At 33.4% G+C, this 21,718-nt stretch overlaps 2 protein-coding genes across 4 annotated transcripts in view; one reads left to right on the top strand and one right to left on the bottom strand.

The window, feature by feature from the left end:
• LOC143073429 (LIM domain-binding protein 2-like) overlaps positions 1–9,558 on the bottom strand; it is a 38,932-nt gene extending 29,374 nt beyond the window's left edge. For both annotated transcript variants that reach the window (XM_076248974.1, XM_076248975.1), the window contains exons 1-2: positions 9,437–9,558; positions 3,917–4,023 (exon numbers count right to left, since the gene is read on the bottom strand). In XM_076248974.1, the coding sequence (XP_076105089.1) occupies positions 3,917–3,972 (56 nt within the window). In that variant the 5' untranslated portion in view covers positions 3,973–4,023; positions 9,437–9,558. The remainder of the gene's footprint in view (positions 1–3,916; positions 4,024–9,436) is intronic.
• A 204-nt stretch (positions 9,559–9,762) lies between these two features.
• Positions 9,763–21,718, top strand: part of LOC143073427 (uncharacterized) — a 31,341-nt gene continuing 19,385 nt past the window's right edge. Inside the window, exon 1 of one of the 2 annotated variants that reach the window (XM_076248971.1) lies at positions 9,763–9,850. The gene's annotated coding sequence lies outside the window, so the exon portion shown is untranslated. Of the gene's footprint in view, positions 9,903–21,718 lie in introns of both variants that reach the window. The other variant, XM_076248972.1, reaches the window with a different exon arrangement.

Raw genomic sequence — 21,718 nt, 5'->3', positions numbered from 1 at the left:
ATGATGCCTCCGCTTGCATACAACACTATAAAGGGATATAACTAACGAACAATAAAAGTGATGCTACCAAAATTCAACTTGATCTGTGTTTTGTGGTAGTAAGCATTGTGTATACGTTGCATAACATTTGGTAGAGAACGAAAAACTAAATATTTTACCTTTTTTTCCCTGTTTATTAAGGAGCATAACTAAAGAATTAATAGTTAAAGTGACCCCACCAAATTCAAACTTGATCTGCATTTTGTGGTATTAAGCATTTTTTATTAAGTTTTATAACATTTAGTTGAGGCAAACTCAAGTTAGAGAACTGAAACTAAAAAATTCATAACTTTTCCATTTGTAAATGGGGATACATGTAGCTCTAGAACGGTTAAAGTGATGCCATCAAAATTCAAACTTGATCTGTGTTTTGTGGTACAATGTAATGAGCATTGAGTATAAGTTTCATAACGTACAATGTATGGTTGAGGCAAACTCAAGTTAGAGAACGGAAACCAATTTTGGGATGCATACTGATGGACAAGCGTAAAACTTAATGCCCCCTCCGCTACGGCTGGGGCATTATAAGACTTTTTTTTGGCAAAATTTGAGAATCAATGACATCATTTATTTACAACATAGGTATGGACAGATTTGGTGCAGATGAGAAAGAGGTGGTGAGGCGAGAGGGTCAAAAGAACAGAAGAGAATCCAAAATAGCAAAGATGAGGAAAGACCTAAGGCAACTTAAGAAAAGATATAATCAGGCATCAGAGGATGAAAAACCAGCATTATCTGAGCTGAGGGACACCATCAGGAAGAAACTCAAGATCACAAGGAGAGCAGAGAGAACTAGGAAAAGGAGGAAAAAGAGAGAGAAAGCAAGAGCTCAATTTACATCAGATCCTTTCCAATTTTATACATCAAGATTGTTGGGGAAGAAAGGATCAGGACAACTAAAAGCTAGTAAAGAGGAAGTAGAAGAATATTTAAGAGAAATGCACAGTGATCCAAAAAGGGAAGACGAACTCCCAGATATAGAACAACTTATACGCCCGGAGGATCCAGAGCAGGTTTTTGATGAATCACCACCAAAGTTAAAAGAGGTAGTAGATGTTATCAAGAAAGGAAGGGCAGCATCAGCACCAGGTCCAAATGGAGTACCATATAAGGTATACAAGAACTGTCAGAGAATTACAAGACGTCTATGGAAGTTAATAAGAGTCATCTGGAGAAGAGGTCGACTAGCAGAGAGTTGGCACAAGGCAGAAGGGTGCTTTATACCAAAGGAAGAGAAGTCAGAAACATTAAAACAGTTTAGAACCATCTCACTGTTAAATGTAGAAGGAAAGATATTTCTTGCTATTCTTGCTAAAAGGATGACAAACTACATGCTGAGCAACGAGTACATTGACATTGCAGTACAGAAAGGAGGGGTACCAGGTGTATCAGGCTGCATTGAACACACAAGCGTATTATCACAGATAATCCGAGAAGCGAAATATTCAAAGGGAGAGCTCGCAGTTGTCTGGCTGGATTTAGCGAATGCATATGGGACAGTAACACACAAGTTAGTTGAGTTGATGCTGGAGAGATACCATGTACCTGACGGTGTAAGAGAGCTGATAAGAGAGTACTTCAACCATCTGCAGCTGAGATTTACCGTTGGGGATTTTACAACATCATGGCAACGTTTAGAAGTGGGAATAGTGACAGGATGCACGATATCTGTCATCCTTTTCTCCGCAGCAATGAATATGATTGTGAAGTCAGTAGAGAAGAAGAGCAGAGGTCCATGGATGAAGTCAGGAGTACGGCAACCACCAGGAAGAGCATTCATGGATGATATGACAATAAGCACAAAGACAGTTATCGAAGCCAGGTGGACACTACAAGAGCTTGATAAGATGATCACCTGGGCAAGAATGAAAGTGAAGCCTAGCAAATCCAGAAGTTTGGTAGTGAAGAATGGTAAAGTCAAGGAGGAAAGGTTTAAAATAGGAGACGAAATAATACCAACAGTCTCAGAGAAGCCAGTTAAGTGTCTCGGAAAATGGTTCAACAACACCTTGTCAGATAAGTTGAATGTGGAAGATACATATAAGCAGTTGGACGACTGGTTAAAGGCAGTAGATAAGAGTGGACTACCAGGAAAGTACAAGGCATGGATTTACCAGCATGGGATATTGCCTCGGCTGCTGTGGCCACTTCTTGTGTATGATGTACCAATGACAACGGTAGAGGGAATGGAAAGAATATCAAACAGTAACTTACGTAGATGGCTTGGAGTACCACGCAGTTTCAGCAGTGTGGGCCTATACAGTTTAGGAACCAAGTTACAGCTACCACTCAAGTCAATCACTGAGGAATTCAAGGTGACCAAGGTTAGACAACATCTGACGTTAAAAAACAGCAGGGATGAGAAAGTACGATCAGCAAAAGTAGAAATAAGAACTGGAAGGAAGTGGTCAACAAAGAAGACGATAGAAGATGCTGAGTCACGATTAAAACACAGTGAGATAGTGGGCAGAGTTGCAGTTGGAAGACAGGGGCTGGATGTTACACCTACAGCAAAATGGAGAACAGCAACAGTGGAAGAAAAAAGACATCTGGTACAGAAAGAGGTACGATCAATGGAAGAAGATAGTAGAATGGTAAAGGCAGTGAGCATGAAGAAGCAGGGAAGCTGGTTAAACTGGGAGGGAGCAAGACAGCAGAAGTTAGGATGGAATGAGATCTGGAAGATGGAGCCACATAGGTTGCAATTTAAGCTGAAGTCAGTATATGATGTATTGCCAAGCCCAACAAATCTAGCAACATGGGGATTGATAGACGACCCAAAGTGTGTTCTTTGTGGTAAGCCAGCAAACTTGGAGCACATATTATCATCATGCTCGAGTGCTTTGAAAGACGGGAGGTATACATGGCGACACGACAAGGTATTAGGGACACTAGCAGACACCCTAGAGAGAAACATCAGGAAGCCAAGGAAAAACAAGGAAGGACTTACTTTTGTCAATTTTGTTAAGGAAGGAGAGAAAGGTCAGAAGAAGAAGGTGGAAGGAAGTGGTTTATTGGTAACAGCAACTGATTGGCAAATGTTGGTAGATCTTAAACAGAAGTTACAATTCCCTCCACAGATTGCAGTAACAAACCAGAGACCTGACATCGTCATTTGGTCAGCCTCAACAAAACAGGCAATCCTGCTGGAACTAACCGTACCATGGGAAGAAAGAATAGAAGATGCCTACGAAAGAAAGAGACTGAAGTACCAAGATCTACTTGCAGAATGTAGAGACAATGGATGGAGGGTATGGTTATTTCCAGTGGAAGTGGGAAGCAGAGGGTTTGTTGGACAGTCTATGTGGCGAGCATTGAGAGCACTTGGTATTGTTGGAGGGGAAAGAAGTAAACTGATAGGGAACTTGTGTAAAGAGGCAGAGACAGCATCAATGTGGTTATGGAGGAAAAGGTCAGAACAGTGGAAGCAGTAAAGTGTAGAGGCAGGGATGGATAGCCAAGTGGTTTCGGGCTGGGACTTGATCACCCCAGTCGGCGCACCTCTGGAGGTTGTAGTGGACAGCGCCGAAACAGCCGAGGAAGGAGGATTCACCTGAAGACGGAACCACGCATCTTTCCAACAGGATGTATTAAGGTAATATATGCATATTGGTAAGGCCATGTATAAATGTATCAATTCAAGATTTGTACAATTAGCTTCCTTTACTAGAAGAGAATCCTTCATGATGATCTAAGATCTTGATCATGACATTTTTATACATGTATATCTATCTATCTTATGCTTATTCTGACTGTTTAAACTATTTGTTGTAACACATGCAATATCATAAAATAAAAATAATTGACAACTGCAATGAATAAAAAGATCTGTCAAATTCAAATAATAGTTTCAAATCTCAATATTTTTGCAACTTACGCCATTCCATGATCTGGCCGGTCCATAGGGTGCTGCATAGGCTGCCCTGAAGGCATCCTGGGATTGATAAATTGACCTCTGTCCAGTATGGCAAAATTGTAGATGTCCTGCAAGAAAATATAAACATGAATTTAATTTATTTCACCTGTTTTAAAATTCATTTTCATTCACTATTTGTTTAGTATCAGATCTACTCAAGGATCCGGAAATTTTTTCACCTAATTTCGGTCATTTTCATATAACATAAAAGTTGGTGCCCCTTTTCAAAAACAGATTGTCAAAATCTCATTACTGCACGAGTATGCTCATACTCGTAGCATCAACGAACTTGTTTCACTGTTGCATCGCGTTTACTTCATGATTTATCCTACCATTTTCCTAAAATCGATCAAAAGCAATTAAGGCAAGGCAACAGTTTAAGAATAAAATGATTTTAATGACTCAAAATCGTAATTTTCTCAGTCATCGCTTACGTTTCTTTCGATTCTGAAGTCGAAATTCAAACCGGATGTAATGCGACAATACTAAAACGAACAATTCCGGACATATTTCCGGGATTAGTTTTGTTTATCAAATTCACAGGAAAACATCGTTTTTTTAATATTTACCTTTAATAGTGTAAGAATATTAATGAAAATAGTTGCACTTGCTTTATTTAGCAAGAAATCATTTTAAATTTACGATTTAGTGTCAAATCTGCGGAAGAGAATTTCAGGCATGCGTATCATAGTAAACAAAGCACGTGTTAGTAGTGAAAAAAATCCGTAAATTAAATCAAGTTTTAATTTAATTTTAAATCATTATTGACAATTGTCTTAGCTGAAAAGTAATTAAATAATGAAGACAGTTGGTATAGAATTTTAATTTCTTTATAATATTAGTTTGGAGCTTGTGATTAAAATAGCCAGGTGTGAACTGAAAACACAGGTAAAGAGATTAGCGATCATTAGCCAATAGCTCCCCGAGGCATTAATATAGTTATTAGGAGGGCCCTCAGGATTATAACACTTTACTGGAGTGGCAGTTTAATTACATAAAATCGATAACAAAACAAAAATATGTTTAAAATGGCGATTTGAAACTCAATCTCAACGAAATGACCGAAATTATTTCTGTTGAAAAATAAAATTTGACCTAAATCCCAATAAATGATTTAGGACTTTTGAGTGTCCGAATCGGTCATGTCTGGCATATATGACTGTTTCCGGACCCTTGGATCTACTTATGATACAATGTACCTGGCTACAAAGTAGTTAAAAATGTTCATTTTTTTTACATGTTTTATTTTGTTCAGTAAATTCTTTCCTGAACATTCCTTCTAATTAGACACATGTAGAATTTTCTACAGGAAGATTTGGCATATGGCATTCATTTTTTGAATTGTATTGCCATATTTGATAGGAAAATATGGTGCATGGCCATTTTACATTGTATTTTGAAGTACCCAGCCGCATTTTCATTAAATTTGTTGTAAAAATTTAAAAACAAAATTTGTTAACAATCAAATATTGTCTAAGTCATGTAAGGTATAAAGTTTAAGAACTTGAAACTTTTTTTATAAGGCCTTTTATTTTTCATAAGTTAGTTTACCAATTTACTGACCTGAATTTGTTTAAAAGTGTTTTGATTTTTGATTTTTGGTGTTTCAAGCCACTTTAAAGCACTGCTTTTAGGCTACTTTGTGGCAGCCAGTTTTTATTGGTGGGTGAGCCAGAGTGCTGGGAGAAAACAAAACAACTAACCTTCAATAGGAAAACTGACAATCCTAGTCAATTAAGATTGTAGTCGAGTGCAACCGCATAAGCAGCAATCGAAGTCACAACCTCAGTGTTGTTAAAATGAGAAATAAAATAAAAAAAATTATTTAGTGTAGCTTTTATTCCACCGATCAAATTTTCTGAGTGCTGTAAAAAAAAAAATCTGAGACATTCCAAAAGACTTTGCTCGGTGTCAAGAAATGGTCAAGATCAGTGCATTTTGAAAAGCTTAGAAATGATACAGACAAATTGAATAAATGTGTGTTTCCCTCCCCTACGTTGTGTATATCCCAATAAGACCCAAGAGCATATGCATGGTGTCTGACAACTTCAATGAATCATTTATTTTCAGCTAAACATAAACTATGATATTGATGCATGGCAAAAATGCAAACCCAAACCAAATCAAACAAAAAGAGATGCCATTTTTAATAATATAGCTGATGAGTTCTAGAAGGAAATGCATTCAAGATTCATGAAACTACAGAAAAGAGGAAAAACTATTACTTTAGCAGGGTTCTCGCTAAGGCGAGTCCATGAGGCTTGGACTCATCAAAATCTGTCTGGACTCACCATTTTCAAAACTGGTGAGTCCACAGATGCATCGTTTGAAATATTTTGTATAAACTGAACACAGTTAAACACAAAATATCATCATTTTATAGCAAAAATTTAAAAGTGATCTGAATTAAATGTCATTTCAATGCTCTGTTAGCAATGGTAAGGAAATCTAGACTAAAATATTACATTGTATTGCAATAAAATATTTCTTCTTTCTGTTAGACTCATCATGGCTAAAATTGACGAGTCCCTGGACTCGCCTTCAAAAATCCTTAGCGAGAACCCTGCTTTAGTAACAAGATGACAAGTTTGCAGTGTTACGAATTAGCAATTGTATGCAAGGTTGGCAAAAGAGCGGTCAATACTAGTATTGACCATGCCAGTGGTAAATACCGGTAAATACCGGGAAATACTGGGAAATACCGGCAAATACTGGTCGATTGAAATTTTAAGTGGTCATTACTATAAAAACCACTATCTACTTGGTCATTTATAATTACTATTAATAATTAATTTATAAAGAAAGTGTTTAAAATCATTTTAAATGCTTTCATTTCTAATTCTATTGTAAATTCAAACAGGGATCTACATTGATTAATACGTACATAATATTATAGTAAAAGATAAAAACTTTTTGTCCCTGCTTCTAATTTCCATTTCCAGCATGAAGAAGGGGATTATCTCACAGTTAAATAGACAGGAAATAATTTATTGTTTAAGGAGTCTTCATATATCAATTTTATTACTTTCAACCCATGTACTGTCAACTTTTATTGGAGGCTGTTGTTTTAGTAATTAGATTTTCACACCTAGCAATGCCAGGTGATAGGTAAAAAGACCCATGTAACTTCATTTACCTGTAGTTTCATTTACTTTTAATTTTAATTACCTGTAAACTCATACATTTTGAATAAAAATATATTGATTTAAAAATGTTGAAATAAAATGTAAATTTGTATATATCTTAAGTATGCAATATCATAATTCATGATAACTAAATTTTAAATCAGTAAGAATGAAACATATCAAATTCATTAATTTTATAAGCTGACACATGCATAAAGATTAAAGTTTAAGTATATTTGACTTTTTATCAAGTTTTTACTTCAATTAATAGTAGAAACAACCATGAAAATTTCAATTGACCAGTATTTGCCAGTATTGACCACTTGGGGAGTATTGTCCGGGGCGGTAAATACCGGTAAATACCACTGGTAAATACCGGGGGTGGTATTTACCGCCCAACCTTGATTGTATGACTTCACAGTAGTATGAGTTGACTTGGTACCAGTTGACTTGCTTCCTGGCGTTACAACTTGACTCTTGAGCATTGTGACATGGGAAATTTACAGGAAAGTTCATTATTTACAAGTTAACTTGTCAATTCTTCTGCATGTCCAGGGTACCAAAAACTTTTACATCTACTAGTCCAGACACTAAATATCAAAACTTGTCCCTATATAACTATAGAAAATTTTGAAATTTTTCACCAGTCCGAATTAATATTTACTAGTCTGGGCATCAGACTGGAGGATTGGTACATTTGAATGTTAAACTGTTAAAGAATGTGAAGCGTGAATTATCATCTTTTATTGCACATTAAACATACAGTGGGCATCAGTTTACAAAAATAATGTAAACCTACCATACCTGCCAACTTTCACGATTTAGGCGTGTACTACACGATTTTGACCCTCTGTCCCGATTACACGATCGTGATCGTGAAAATAGCCAAAAAACACGATTTTAGTAAAATTTACACGAAAAATATTTTTGTTCCCGATTTTGAACTTTTGAAAGTTTTCCCAAGGGAGACAAATCGTGTCTGACAAATTTCATCCAATCAAAATTTAGTGATCACGCATTCACCAGTTGATTAATGTCGGCATAGTAAACAATCAAAGAATCGAAATTTTGAGTTGTTTTTTTTTTAGCTTGGGTGTTAAATTTATAAAAATTGGAATCATGATGGGCGAGTTATCACTTGCAAAATAGTTCTGTCATCGCCTTAGAAAAAAAAGCGTGTTGCTTCGTGCAAATACTTAGAGAAATGGGAGAATGTCAAGTACAGGGGCTGGTTGTCTAAATCAACGTTAGGATTGTCACATGCCTTTTGTAAAGTTTGCAACAGAGACTTTAAAGTTGACCACGGTGGCCTTAATGATGTCTCCAAACATTCTAGTACTGCTTGTGATATTGATCTATATAATATATGAGGGTTTGGATGGGGTTAAATGATTAGACAATTAGACAATATTAGACAATATTTTATTGGCACAAACGCATTTACAATAAATGGTAATGACCGAATGGATAAACAATTTGCTATACATGGTAGTAAAATACAAACAATTATAATGATTAAAGAATATAATGCCCTTAAAAAATGAAGATAAGGGAATAACGGGCAAAAAAAATGAAAATTGGAGAAATGCGTGGTCAAATCTTTTGAAGATTAGAAAAAAAAGAGGTTAATTTTTTGAAGATTAAAGAAAAAAGGGGTGAAAATTAAATGTTTACAGAACAACAGACCCCCCCCCCCCCCATTTCCAGACCCTCATATATTGTTGGTTTTTTTTGTTATTAAATTATTAAAATTATTACTTTTTTTTTATTTCTTGACAATGTATCAGACAAACATAAAGTCATCTTACTGGTGTTTATCTCAACAAAAAGAATACAACAATCAAACAATTTAAAAAAAGATAGGTTATAATAGCATCTTCAACTATCACCCCCCAAAAAAGAAGTATGTCAGACACTTTTAGGAGCCAAATCATCACACGAAAAAATGCCGCGAAAAATTCTACCCTCAAAAATGGTGCCGCGCACAAAAACCCCCATGGCCATTTTCAAAAGTTGGCAGGTATGACCTACATCAATGTAATCTATAGTGTACATTGTACTTGTAGCCTGTAGACCTGTAAAAAAAACCCACTCAAAACAACTAATTCAAGATGCCAGCTGAGCTTATGACGAGATGTTTGGCAGCTCATGACAAATTTAAGTGTATGTTGGTCACAGACACTCTGTGATTGCATCTTTGACTTTCCCTAAAAGCTATATATGGACTCTTTTTTATAGAGATAATCCGATAACCATGTCGCAGCCAGGTGCTCTGCAGTATTATGCTATTTTTTGCGTTAAATTGACCTTAAAATTGTAAATTATTGTGGTAAACGTAAAGAGGTAGATCTTTTACCTGCTAAGCAAAATATCTGTACTAATATACGTGAATGAAATTAATTAATATCATTGATTTTTAAAGACAATGCAAATGAAACTTCTTTATGTTGACATTTTAAATGGTGCATGATGGGATTTTTATTTTTTGTCTGTAGTAAAGTGTTCATTTTCAAGTTGTAATACAATGGGCAATTAAGTATATTTTCTACTGTCGACAATAAAGTCTATAAGATACAGCATTTCAATGTTGTTATTAGAAATTATAAGACATGTAAGTGGAAGTCAGAATAGAAAAATAATCTTCCAGGATTTTGATTGAACTTAAAGTATCACTTTAGTGTAGAAACTGAAACTATGCAAACCATAGAATTCTGAAAAATAAATCACAATATGAAAACAGGTTAATATATCTTCAATACAAATTGAAATGGTATAGCAACTTTATAATTTATCAAGCACATAATTAAATATAACATTGAGAGGTTAGATTCAAGTTTTTCACAATAAAATGTCAATGAACAAATGTTGAAATGATGACGATAACAAAACATGAAAGTGGCTTAAGTGTATAGCTATACGGGTCTTTTATTCAAAGTAATAATGCATTAAAGCTCTGATGCCTTAGAGACATCCATAACATGTGTTGTCCATATCGCCACAGTGTCCATGTTCATATTGTCAATACACCTTATGGCTAATCCTGGCTGACCCGGCCGCTTGAACTTTTGACGTCAACAACAATCACTTTTCCATTGTGGCATCAGATATTTTGTTTTAGGATGTCAAAATTTTGCGGGAACCTGTTTAATATCCAGTAATGGCAGACAAATAGCGATAAGGTGTATACCTACAATTAAAAATGTATCAAAGAGTTGTCTAAGCTTGTCTCATACACCTTATTGATTAGATATGGCACAAAATGTGCACCCGAATATAGGTATCTTGTTTTGTTACCCCCATTGAAGCAATGGTTACATTGGTTACATTGGTTACACACATGGACCTTAAGTAAATGATATGCAATAGTGACTTTATCTGTTGCAAACTGTACATGCATGGCTGTCCATGGGGAATCCAGTAAAAATTTGTAACAAGCCTGGGAAAGTCGGGTTACAATGGTTATATGCATGGGAAATCAGGTTACAATGGTTACATACATGAAGAATAGGGTAACAATGTAACATGCATGGAGAAATCGGTTACAATGGTTACATGCATTGGGAAGTCATGTAACAATGGTTACATACATGGGAAAGTCAGGTTACAATGGTTACACGCATGGAGAATCAGGTTACAATGGTTACACGCATGGAGAATCAGGTTACAATGGTTACATACATGGGAAAGTCAGGTTACAATGGTTACACGCATGGAGAATCAGGTTACAATGGTTACATACATGGGAAAGTCGGGTTACAATGGTTACAAACATTGGAAAGTCGGGTTACAATGGTTACATACATGGGAAAGTCAGGTTACAATGGTTACATACATGGGAAAGTCAGGTTACAATGGTTACACACATGGAAAATCAGGTTACAATGGTTACATACATGGGAAAGTCAGGTTACAATGGTTACACGCATGGAGAATCAGGTTACAATGGTTACACGCATGGAGAATCAGGTTACAATGGTTACATACATGGGAAAGTCAGGTTACAATGGTTACATACATGGGAAAGTCAGGTTACAATGGTTACATGCATGGAGAATCAGGTTACAATGGTTACCTACATGGGAAAGTCGGGTTACAATGGTTACATGCATGGGTTATTAGTCAGGTTACAATGGTTACATACATGGGAAAGTCAGGTTACAATGGTTACATGCATGGAGAATCAGGTTACAATGGTTACATACATGGAAAAGTCGGGTTACAATGGTTACATACATGGGAAAGTCAGAGTACAATGGTTACATGCATGGAGAATCAGGTTACAATGGTAACACGCATGGAGAATCAGGTTACAATGGTTACACGCATGGAGAATCAGGTTACAATGGTTACATACATGGGAAAGTCAGGTTACAATGGTTACATACATGGGAAAGTCAGGTTACAATGGTTACATGCATGGAGAATCAGGTTACAATGGTTACATACATGGGAAAGTCAGGTTACAATGGTTACATGCATGGAGAATCAGGTTACAATGGTTACATACATGGGAAAGTCAGGTTACAATGGTTACATACATGGGAAAGTCAGGTTACAATGGTTACATACATGGGGATTCAGGTTACAATGGTTACATACATGGGGATACAGGTTACAATGGTTACATACATGGGGATACAGGTTACAATGGTTACATACATGGAGAATTTGGTTACAATGGTTACATACATGGAGAATTTGGTTACAATGGTTACATACATGGAGAATTTGGTTACAATGGTTACATACATGGGGAATCAGGTTACAATTGTTACATACATGGAGAATTTGGTTACAATGGTTACATACATGGAGAATTTGGTTACAATGGTTACATACATGGGGAATCAGGTTACAATGGTTACATACATGGAGAATTTGGTTACAATGGTTACATACATGGAGAAATAGGTTACAATGGTTACATACACGGGGATTCAGGTTACAATGGTTACATGCATGGAGAAATAGGTTACAATGGTTACATGTATGGAGAATCAGTTTACAATGGTTACATACATGGGGAATCAGGTTACAATGGTTACATACATGGGAAAGTCGGGTTACAATGGTTACATACATGGGAAAGTCGGGTTACAATGGTTACATACATGGGAAAGTCAGGTTACAATGGTTACATACATGGAGTATGAGGGTTACAATGGTTACATACATGGGGATTCAGGTTACAATGGTTACATACATGGAGAATGAGGGTTACAATGGTTACATACATGGGGAATCGGGTTACAATGGTTACATGCATGGAGAAATAGGTTACAATGGTTACATGTATGGAGAATCAGTTTACAATGGTTACATACATGGGGAATCAGGTTACAATGGTTACATACATGGAGAATTTGGTTACAATGGTTACATACATGGAGAATTTGGTTACAATGGTTACATACATGGAGAATTTGGTTACAATGGTTACATACATGGGGAATCAGGTTACAATGGTTACATACATGGAGAATTTGGTTACAATGGTTACATACATGGGGATTCAGGTTACAATGGTTACATACATTGGGATTCAGGTTACAATGGTTACATACATGGAGAATGAGGGTTACAATGATTAATTACATGGTGATTTGTTTATCTTTTGATGTGAACTTCCTTTCATATGAAATAAATTTTAGATTTTGTTTCTGAGTTATGGGGTTAAATTATCATTAAAAAAAGAGGGATCTTCAAGTTTTCGAACAATAACTCAAGAATGCTATCATTGACTTGCAAGAACTTCTGCTGAATTGTTTATATCAGAGACATATAATATAGAATTATATGTATCAGTTCATTTCTGCATGAACTCCCTTTAGATTTTCATAAATTTTAAATTTTACGTTTATTGAGTTTCTTCAGGGTTAATTAACCGTCATAATAATTAAAAAAAGGATGATTTCCAAGATTTCGACAAAAACTCAAAAATGCTTTCAGCAGTTCTCACAAAACTTTGGTGAATTGTTTATCATCTATTGATGTAAGCTCCTTTTAGAATTGTTTTAATTTAAGATTTTACATATCTATTCATTGAAAAAAGGGGAATTTCCCAGTTTTAGGACAATAACTCAAAAGAATTTAAGGGTTCCATGGAACATAGTGTCTCGCCTACTTTATGAATGTAATAATGTTTAGAGAACTTTATCTGCAGATTTTATGTGCTGTTAACTGGAAGAATATATAGAAAAACTGGAAATATATTTTTACAAAATTTCCTTCTGCATACTATAGCTATTAATCATAAATAAGCTTCTGTCCAAGTTTGGTACCTTAGAAATCCAGGATAGTTAAAGAAAGTTATTAAAATTTTAAAAACTTTAACCACTGATTGAATATTTGTGGACGCCCTTGATGCACCCGATGGAATGTAGAATCGCAATGTATTGCTTTTTTCGACAAAAGTCAAAGGCTTGACAAAAATGATTTAAGGAATTGTCATGAAATTGTAAATTGTTTATATTTATTTATGTGAACCCCTTTTGATTTTCAGAAATTTCAAGTATGCCATTGAGAAGTAATTGAACATTATTCTTTGCAAATTTGACTGGCGTATCATGGCTCATGGTGCAGATGTTTATTTTATTTGGCCCTAGCCATATTTGATGACTGTCATTTGACACTTGTGATGTATTTTATCAATTGTAGATTAAATTTTATGTAACATATGTTCATTTCTCTGTTTAGAAAATTGTTCATAAGCCTTGTCAAAAGTAAATCTATTAAATTTTAATCATATATTTCTTAAAATACAAACTTTTTTTAAAACAAGTTTGTATACGACCGCAAAAAAATATTTTGCGTCCTATATCACTGTATATTGGGTGATTTTGTTGTCGTCTGCGTCGTACAAAGACACATTTGGTTTCCGGACAAAAACTTAAGTTTAATGAATGCATCTCTATGAAATTTTACCAGAAGGTTCAATACCACAAAGAAAAAGTTGGGATTGATTTCGGGGTTTATGGTACCAAAGGTTTAGAAATAAGGGGGGGGGGGGAAGCAATTTTGTAGTGTCTGGACCATAACTTGTGTGTTATTGTATGGATCTCTCTGAAATTGTACCACAAGATTCCATATCACAATGGGAAGACTGGGTATGAGTTTGTCTCAACATACTATAAATGTGCTTTTCAAGGTCATAACTTAAAAGTCTGTTATTGTCCCGACATATTTTATACTTTATGATAAATCTGTTTGAAAATGTCTCATGCACGTACAATCTGAACTGACTTGGTGTCTTCTGTGAGTAAAATATAAAAAAAAATCTGCGACAGACCTCAGAGACTAAGTATAGCACAGTAGTCTCAGGACCAACTTAGTCAAGTTGTTAAACTCCCTTAGTAGAAGGACTTTGTTAATGTTCATGTCAAGACCAATTACGGAATCACATTTAGCCTGGGAACATTCTTTTGAATAATTCAGTGTTTTATCTGAATTCATAAATGTTAATTGATTATGATGGTGTTTTTTTTGTGTTGACAATGATCATCCAAAAAAAATTAACAATATACTGGTTGTTAATCTTGAACAGTAAAAAAACCTGAAACAACATCTTTTACTCATTATTTTAGTCTAACTTTTTTTAAATAATGCTATTCAATTTTTAAACTTGCCTTAAAATTAATGAATTAATAAACATCTTCCCCAATGTAACATTATATCAATTTGTTTATTACTTATAATTTAAACTCTGTTTATAACCTACAGTCCACACTCTGTTTATTACATATTATTTAAACCCTGGGTATAACTTACAATCTTAACCTTGTTTATTACTTATAATTCAAACTCAGATTAATACCTAATTTATAAATGTTTACATCTTACATATTGTCTATTCTAGAGACATATAATATATGCATTATATGTTTCTGTCATTTGATATTTCATATTTGCATGGCATATATATCTATATAATTATTTGTTTCAAATGGAAAGTTGTAAATTTCTTCAACATGCATGACATGTTCAAATGTAAATCAAATAGGTTAGAAAAATAAATATAATTAATATCAAAATTATTGAATTAAAATTAGAGTGTGTCCTTGTATTCATGTACGTATTTATTGAAAAAAAAACTTTGTATTAAAATAAACCCTAAAAAAAGGTTAGTCCTAAAATAAAACCATTCCCTTTAAATTGAAAGGTTTAAAGACATTATAATGAAATTTTAAATTTGTTTAACTTATATCAAAACTATAAATATGTTATACACATGTGAAATTCAACAAGAATAAACAGATTGTTGAAGAAGTGGTTGATAAGATAATCAATGTCTTTGCCTCTCTGTAATTGTTAATTTTTATAGGGATAGTGATCCGGCGGCGGCGGCGTTAGCTAAGTGCTTAAAAGCTTAATATTTTAGAAGGTGGAAGACCTGGAAGCGTCATACTTGGTATATAGATGCCTCATGTTAGGAAGTTTCCGTCAGTCACATGTCCAATGTTCTTGACCTCATTTTCATGGTTCAGTGGTTATAGTTAAGTTGTTGTGTTTTGGTCTGTATTACTTATGCTGTATGTATTAGGTCTACTATTTGGTGTATAGAATGATTGTATAGTGTACATGTCTAGCTGACAGGTGTCATCTGACCTTGACCTCATTTTCATGGCTCAGTGGTCAAAGTTAAAGTTTTTAATTGAGTTTTGGTATTTTTTTTTCTAATGCTATATGCAATAGATTAACTAGATTTGGTGTATGAAATATTTTATGATTTATATGTCAGTAGCGCAGGTTTTATTTGACCTTGACCTTATTTTCACAGTTCATTGCTCAGTGTTAAGTTTTTGTGTTTTGGTCTGTTTTTCTTTAAATATAAGCAATAGGTCAACTATATTTGTTGTATGGTAGAATTGTTAGCTGTAAGCTGAAAGTTAAGAAGACCGCATTAAATAATTTTAATTTATAGCATTATGAATGCAATCTCCTTTAAGAATGCAGGAAAGAAAGTCACAGGATTCTATTTTGGAAATTTTAGAAGAAACTGGGACTTCAGAGGCGGATTTAGAGGGGTTTTCAGGGGCCAGGGCCCCACTTTTCTGGGATAAAAATGGTTGATGATATAGGGAATCACTGAAGCATGACTGGAGTGGGCCCATCTTAGGCAGTCAGTGGGCCCCACTTATGAAAATGTCTGAATCCGACATTTTTAAACATAGCTGATTAAACATGATGGGACTTGAGAATGTTTTGGTAGTAATTGGTGCTTACAAATACAGCAAAGGACTTGTCTTGTTGCACTAGAAACAAAGTTTTAAAACTAATTACCATAAATCAGTGTTTTAGAAGCACAGAGTGCATATATGAAAACATTTGAGAAAGATCTGAGAGTCTTTGTTCAAATTGCTCAATTGGTGAAGTTGAAGATGAGCTTTATTTTTTGTTAGAATGCCCTCTTTTTGATATTCAAAGGGAAGATTTTTTTTAAATACATTTCTCACAATTGTTATAATTTTAAAAATTTAAATAAATCTTATAAATTGTTATGGCTCTTACCCAAGAAAATTTAACTCTTATGGAAAAATTATATTTGTGACCGTTTTGATCAGGTATACATATTGAATATAAGTCAAGTACTAGTAAATGATTTGAGAATGAATGCATATAATGTAATTTCATTCTTTTAATTATTCACAATATATATGTGGTTTTGGTTCTGCTTCTGCCCAATGCTTATATATATACTAAATATATATTTACATTGGACTATTATTGTTGTTGTTACCAATTATGTAAATCAATTGTATCTGATTTTATGCCCTTAATGGGCCCTGTAATTTGGGAAATAAAAATATTCTATACTATATTCTATTCTATTATATTCTATTCTATGATGTAAGAAAAGATAAGCATATAAAACCATAAATAAAAAGTTTGGTATTTACAGATATTATGACTTTGTAATTAAATTACTTTATAATCAGCACATTACACATGACTGATGACTTTGTGCAAATTGCAAATTATCATGTTCAATCAACCATATCAGAGACATAAATACACACTGACCATATCCAATAAACAATTGAAAATTTAATGGTAGTTATTTACTTCACTGAATGGCTTGGGGTTACAAATAAGGCATCCCCCTAAAGTAACATTAAATCCAAATTTGTTAGCATTTAATTGCAAGTTTTTTCCGTTCTCTAACATTAGTTTGCCTCAACCAAATGTTATGAAACTTATACACAATGCTTATTACCACATAATACAGGCTTGGGCACAGGACATTTTAGCGAGAGAAAAAAAAGACTACTAGGGAATATTTTAGCGCCTACATAGAGCCCATTTTCGCGTGTGATTACTCTGTTCTCCTGTATTTTGGATAGTCCATTTTAGCGAAAGCTGACCCAGGTTGAATAATACTAGCCTCACTATAACCATGAACAATAATTTATACTGGTTTAATGTTTAAGTTGTTTATATGTTCATCATGGAAATACAATAAGAGATGTATCGAATTCGCAGATTATCTCTTAGAAGAAACTGGGAAGAACTGAAGATTCTATATTCCCACTTAAGCTTTGGGCAGTGTAATTCAAAGCAACCAATTAATGGTCCAGAGTCTTTCCATGCCCATTATAATGAGCAATTTTATAGTTGTCACCCAGCTATTTACATTTTCCTTGATACTATTATTAAATTTCAAACAACAACATATTTAAAATTACAAAGTATACAGGAATGTGCACCACATTCTAGACAAGATAAAGAGAAAGAACAGTTCCGTATGCAATTCTATGAATAGTATTGTACAGGGAGTATATTCATGCAGAGCCCATTATGTACTTTCTCATAGGATATATAAATATCAGGGTAGAACAGACTTTAAACATTTGATTTAACCTTTTAGACTTTTAGTGCTGTATTTAATCTGGAATATAAATTACAGACTAGAACAGACTTTTAACATTTGAATTAATCTTTTAGACTATTAGTGCTGTATTTTAATGGACAAGATATGTTTTATAGTGCTGTCTTGAGTCTATTCAAGTTTTTTATTGATCATACATTATTTATTAGAATGGGTTAAAATATTTCTCTAAAATGGTCATTGACATTTTTAATTTTCACTAAAATGGGTTAAACATCTGGTGCTTAAAAGGCTTCTTCTTTGGCGCTAAAACATCAGATTCCCTGTGCTGTGGTTTCATATATATGTTTTCAACCTGTATACATGGTATACATGTATTGGTCTTAAGACACATCTTAATTAGTCTTAAGAAAGTCTTCTAAGATAAGATATGTTTGAATTTTGGGGTCTTAGGATAGTTGTAACAGTTACGATATCCCAAGTCAAAATAAAAACAACAAATGAGGCATAAACTAAATAATAAAAAAACTAAAACAATATTAAACTATTATAACAAATGAATTAAATAAACAAAGTATTCCTCAATTTTTGTTAAAGATTTAATTGTGTTAAATTATTTCAGTAAATTTCAGACAAATTTGATGAATAAGAGACTTCTAGCTGTCAACAAAGATTGTATATATCAGTAATTAGTTTGAGTTTGGGGAATAATAAGGAATATTACTAGGACTTTGTCACCAACCTAATGCACATATCTAAATATATTGATCACATGGTTATTTAAACTTTACAGATTGCACAGACATTTTGCGATCTGGTCAAAAGATTTAGTATATATTTTGTTTTGTTAAAAAAATATATTTACTGTTTCATTTTATGTATTCTACTCATTTCGCTATCTATGTTATTTGTAAATTTATGTGTATTTGTCTCAGTAAACGGACAGAAAGTCACAGAACAAAATGTCACAGGACAACAAGTCACAAAGATAGGACAACAAGTCACATGACAAAAGGTCACAAATAATTTGTTGCCAATTGTTTGAATATGTAAGTGATGTATTCACTTTTTAATTCATATATTCATATTAAAGTTTAGGAAATGTGTCATTATACTTGAAAAAGGATTATTTATTTAATAAAAATCATGCAAAGGATATATTTATTGCCACAATGAAGCCACTTTCACATTTTGTTTTTTTTAACAATTATTTAATCATCTTTGATATTTTTTTGATAAATTTTGTTTACAAAGTTGGTTTATATACAGTAGTTAAAAAAAATACCAAAATATTTTTGTAGAAATAAGCATTTTTTGTTCAAAGAAAATAGCCAGAAAAAAATAATTGTGACTTTTTGTCCTGTCACTTATTGTCCGTGACTTTTTGTCTATTACTTTTTGTCCTGTGACTTTCTGTCCTACATTCTTTGTCGCTCCTGTTATGCAGGAAATCTGTGTCTGAGTGTATTTTGAATAAACAGTTTAAACAGTACATAGATATTGTGGTGGAATATCAAATTTGTATAAATGCTCATTAATTTTTGTTATCGCTCATTATTTTTTTTTTATCATATTGAAAAATTTTCTTAGCTCTCAGAATAAAGTGAATCTTAAATGTATTATGAAAAGAAACTAGTTAATGAAAAATTTTCTTGCTTTTTAAAACAATTGAAAATCAAGTATGTTATCGTCAGTTTCAAGCTAATATCTGTCAGTTAATAACCAAAATTTGTCTTTAGAAAAAATAAATACACTTCTACCATGTCTATAGATTGTGACATTTTTATGGTCTATTAATAAAATCATTTTTTTTTCTCTGTGTATTATATTGTCGAAACTGCTGGACTGGCATGATACATTGATAATGAAAATGTATTAAATTTTAAACATGCAAAGGATATATTTATTGGCAAAATGAACCAATTTAAGTACCAAGTCACTTTGGCATTTTTTTTTCATATAAACAATTATTTGATAATTATTAATGACATTTCTTAAATACATTTTAATTACAAAGTTGCTTCATATATTAAACTTCAAGGCAAATACAAATTTTTTTTTTGAAGTGTTTTCTTATTCAAAGAAAAATAATCTCAAAACTGAATTGTGACTTTTTGTCCTGTGATTTTTTTGTCCGTGAAATTTTGAGCTGTGACTCTCTGTCCTACATTCATATAATCTTTATACATTTGCCAAGAATATTTCACTTAAAACCAGACGTTTTAGATAAAGTTAATACATTTTAATAACTGCAGGGACTTGAATGAATTAGACTATTTAAAGATACTTGTCTAGTAGTCTCAGATATATGACAATACAAAATATTATCAAATTTTGCTGTAATAAATATATGTTGAATATATTTATTCAATAGAGAAATAATGAATTGCCTAAATTATATTTAAAATAAGTCCTAAAGATATTATCTTAAACATTTGTTAAACAATGTTAAATGCAGATCCGTCTCTCTTAGTATAAACAATTTTGAATTTAGAAAATTGATTTTGGAAACACCTTTTCAATAGAAAAAGACAGGTATTGTGAAAGTTTGCATTATATATGAAGATGACATTCATTTAATCTTCAGTTGTCAAAAAGTACTTGTAAAAAATAACATAAATTGATAGAAGTTAAAAAAAAAAATTAACATCAAAACAAAGTCACAAGACATTTAAAAAAAAAATGTTATAAGGCTATATGTGTTTTATATGTCTCTGGTTCAACTAGTTGTATTATTTCATTTTATTTTTAGAATTTTCTGGTCATAATCACAGTAATTAAATTTGACAAACACATATTTTACCTGAGACACTTTACCTGTAGGTTATGTAATTTTAACACTTCAATGCAGTCATGATTTCCTTTATCCTTGACTAGTTTTTGATTAATACCTTGTGTATTAATTAGCAACAGGGAGTATAATGATGGACACATAAGGCCATCATGGTGGACATAGTTTTATAGCCACCGATAAAAAGATAAAGTCACAAGTATTTTAACCATTGTAACCTGACTTCCTAATTAATGTAACCATTGTAACCTGATTCCCCAGGCATGTATGTAACCATTGTAACCTGATTCTCCATGCATGTAACCATTGTAACCCGACTTTCCCATGTATGTAACCATTGTAACTTGATTCTCCATGCATGTAACCATTGCAACCTGATTTTCCCATACATGTAACCATTGTAACCTATTTCTCCATGTATGTAACCATTGTAACCAAATTCTCCATGTATGTAACCATTGTAACCCGATTCCCCATGTATGTAACCATTGTAACCTGATTCTCCATGCATGTAACCATTGTAAACTGATTTTCCCATACATGTAACCATTGTAACCTATTTCTCCATGCATGTAACCATTGTAACAAAATTCTCCAAGTATGTAACCATTGTAACCCGATTCCCCATGTATGTAACCATTGTAACCTGATTCTCCATGCATGTAACCATTGTAACCTGATTTTCCCATACATGTAACCATTGTAACCTATTTCTCCATGCATGTAACCATTGCAACCTGATTTTCCCATACATGTAACCATTGTAACCTATTTCTCCATGTATGTAACCATTGTAACCAAATTCTCCATGTATGTAACCATTGTAACCCGATTCCCCATGTATGTAACCATTGTAACCTGATTCTCCATGCATGTAACCATTGTAAACTGATTTTCCCATACATGTAACCATTGTAACCTATTTCTCCATGCATGTAACCATTGTAACAAAATTCTCCAAGTATGTAACCATTGTAACCCGATTCCCCATGTATGTAACCATTGTAACCTGATTCTCCATG

The sequence above is a fragment of the Mytilus galloprovincialis genome, chromosome 4, assembly GCF_965363235.1.
Source record: "Mytilus galloprovincialis chromosome 4, xbMytGall1.hap1.1, whole genome shotgun sequence".
Taxonomy (NCBI): Eukaryota; Metazoa; Mollusca; class Bivalvia; order Mytilida; family Mytilidae; genus Mytilus; species Mytilus galloprovincialis.
This window is presented reverse-complemented; position numbering and strand designations above follow the sequence as displayed.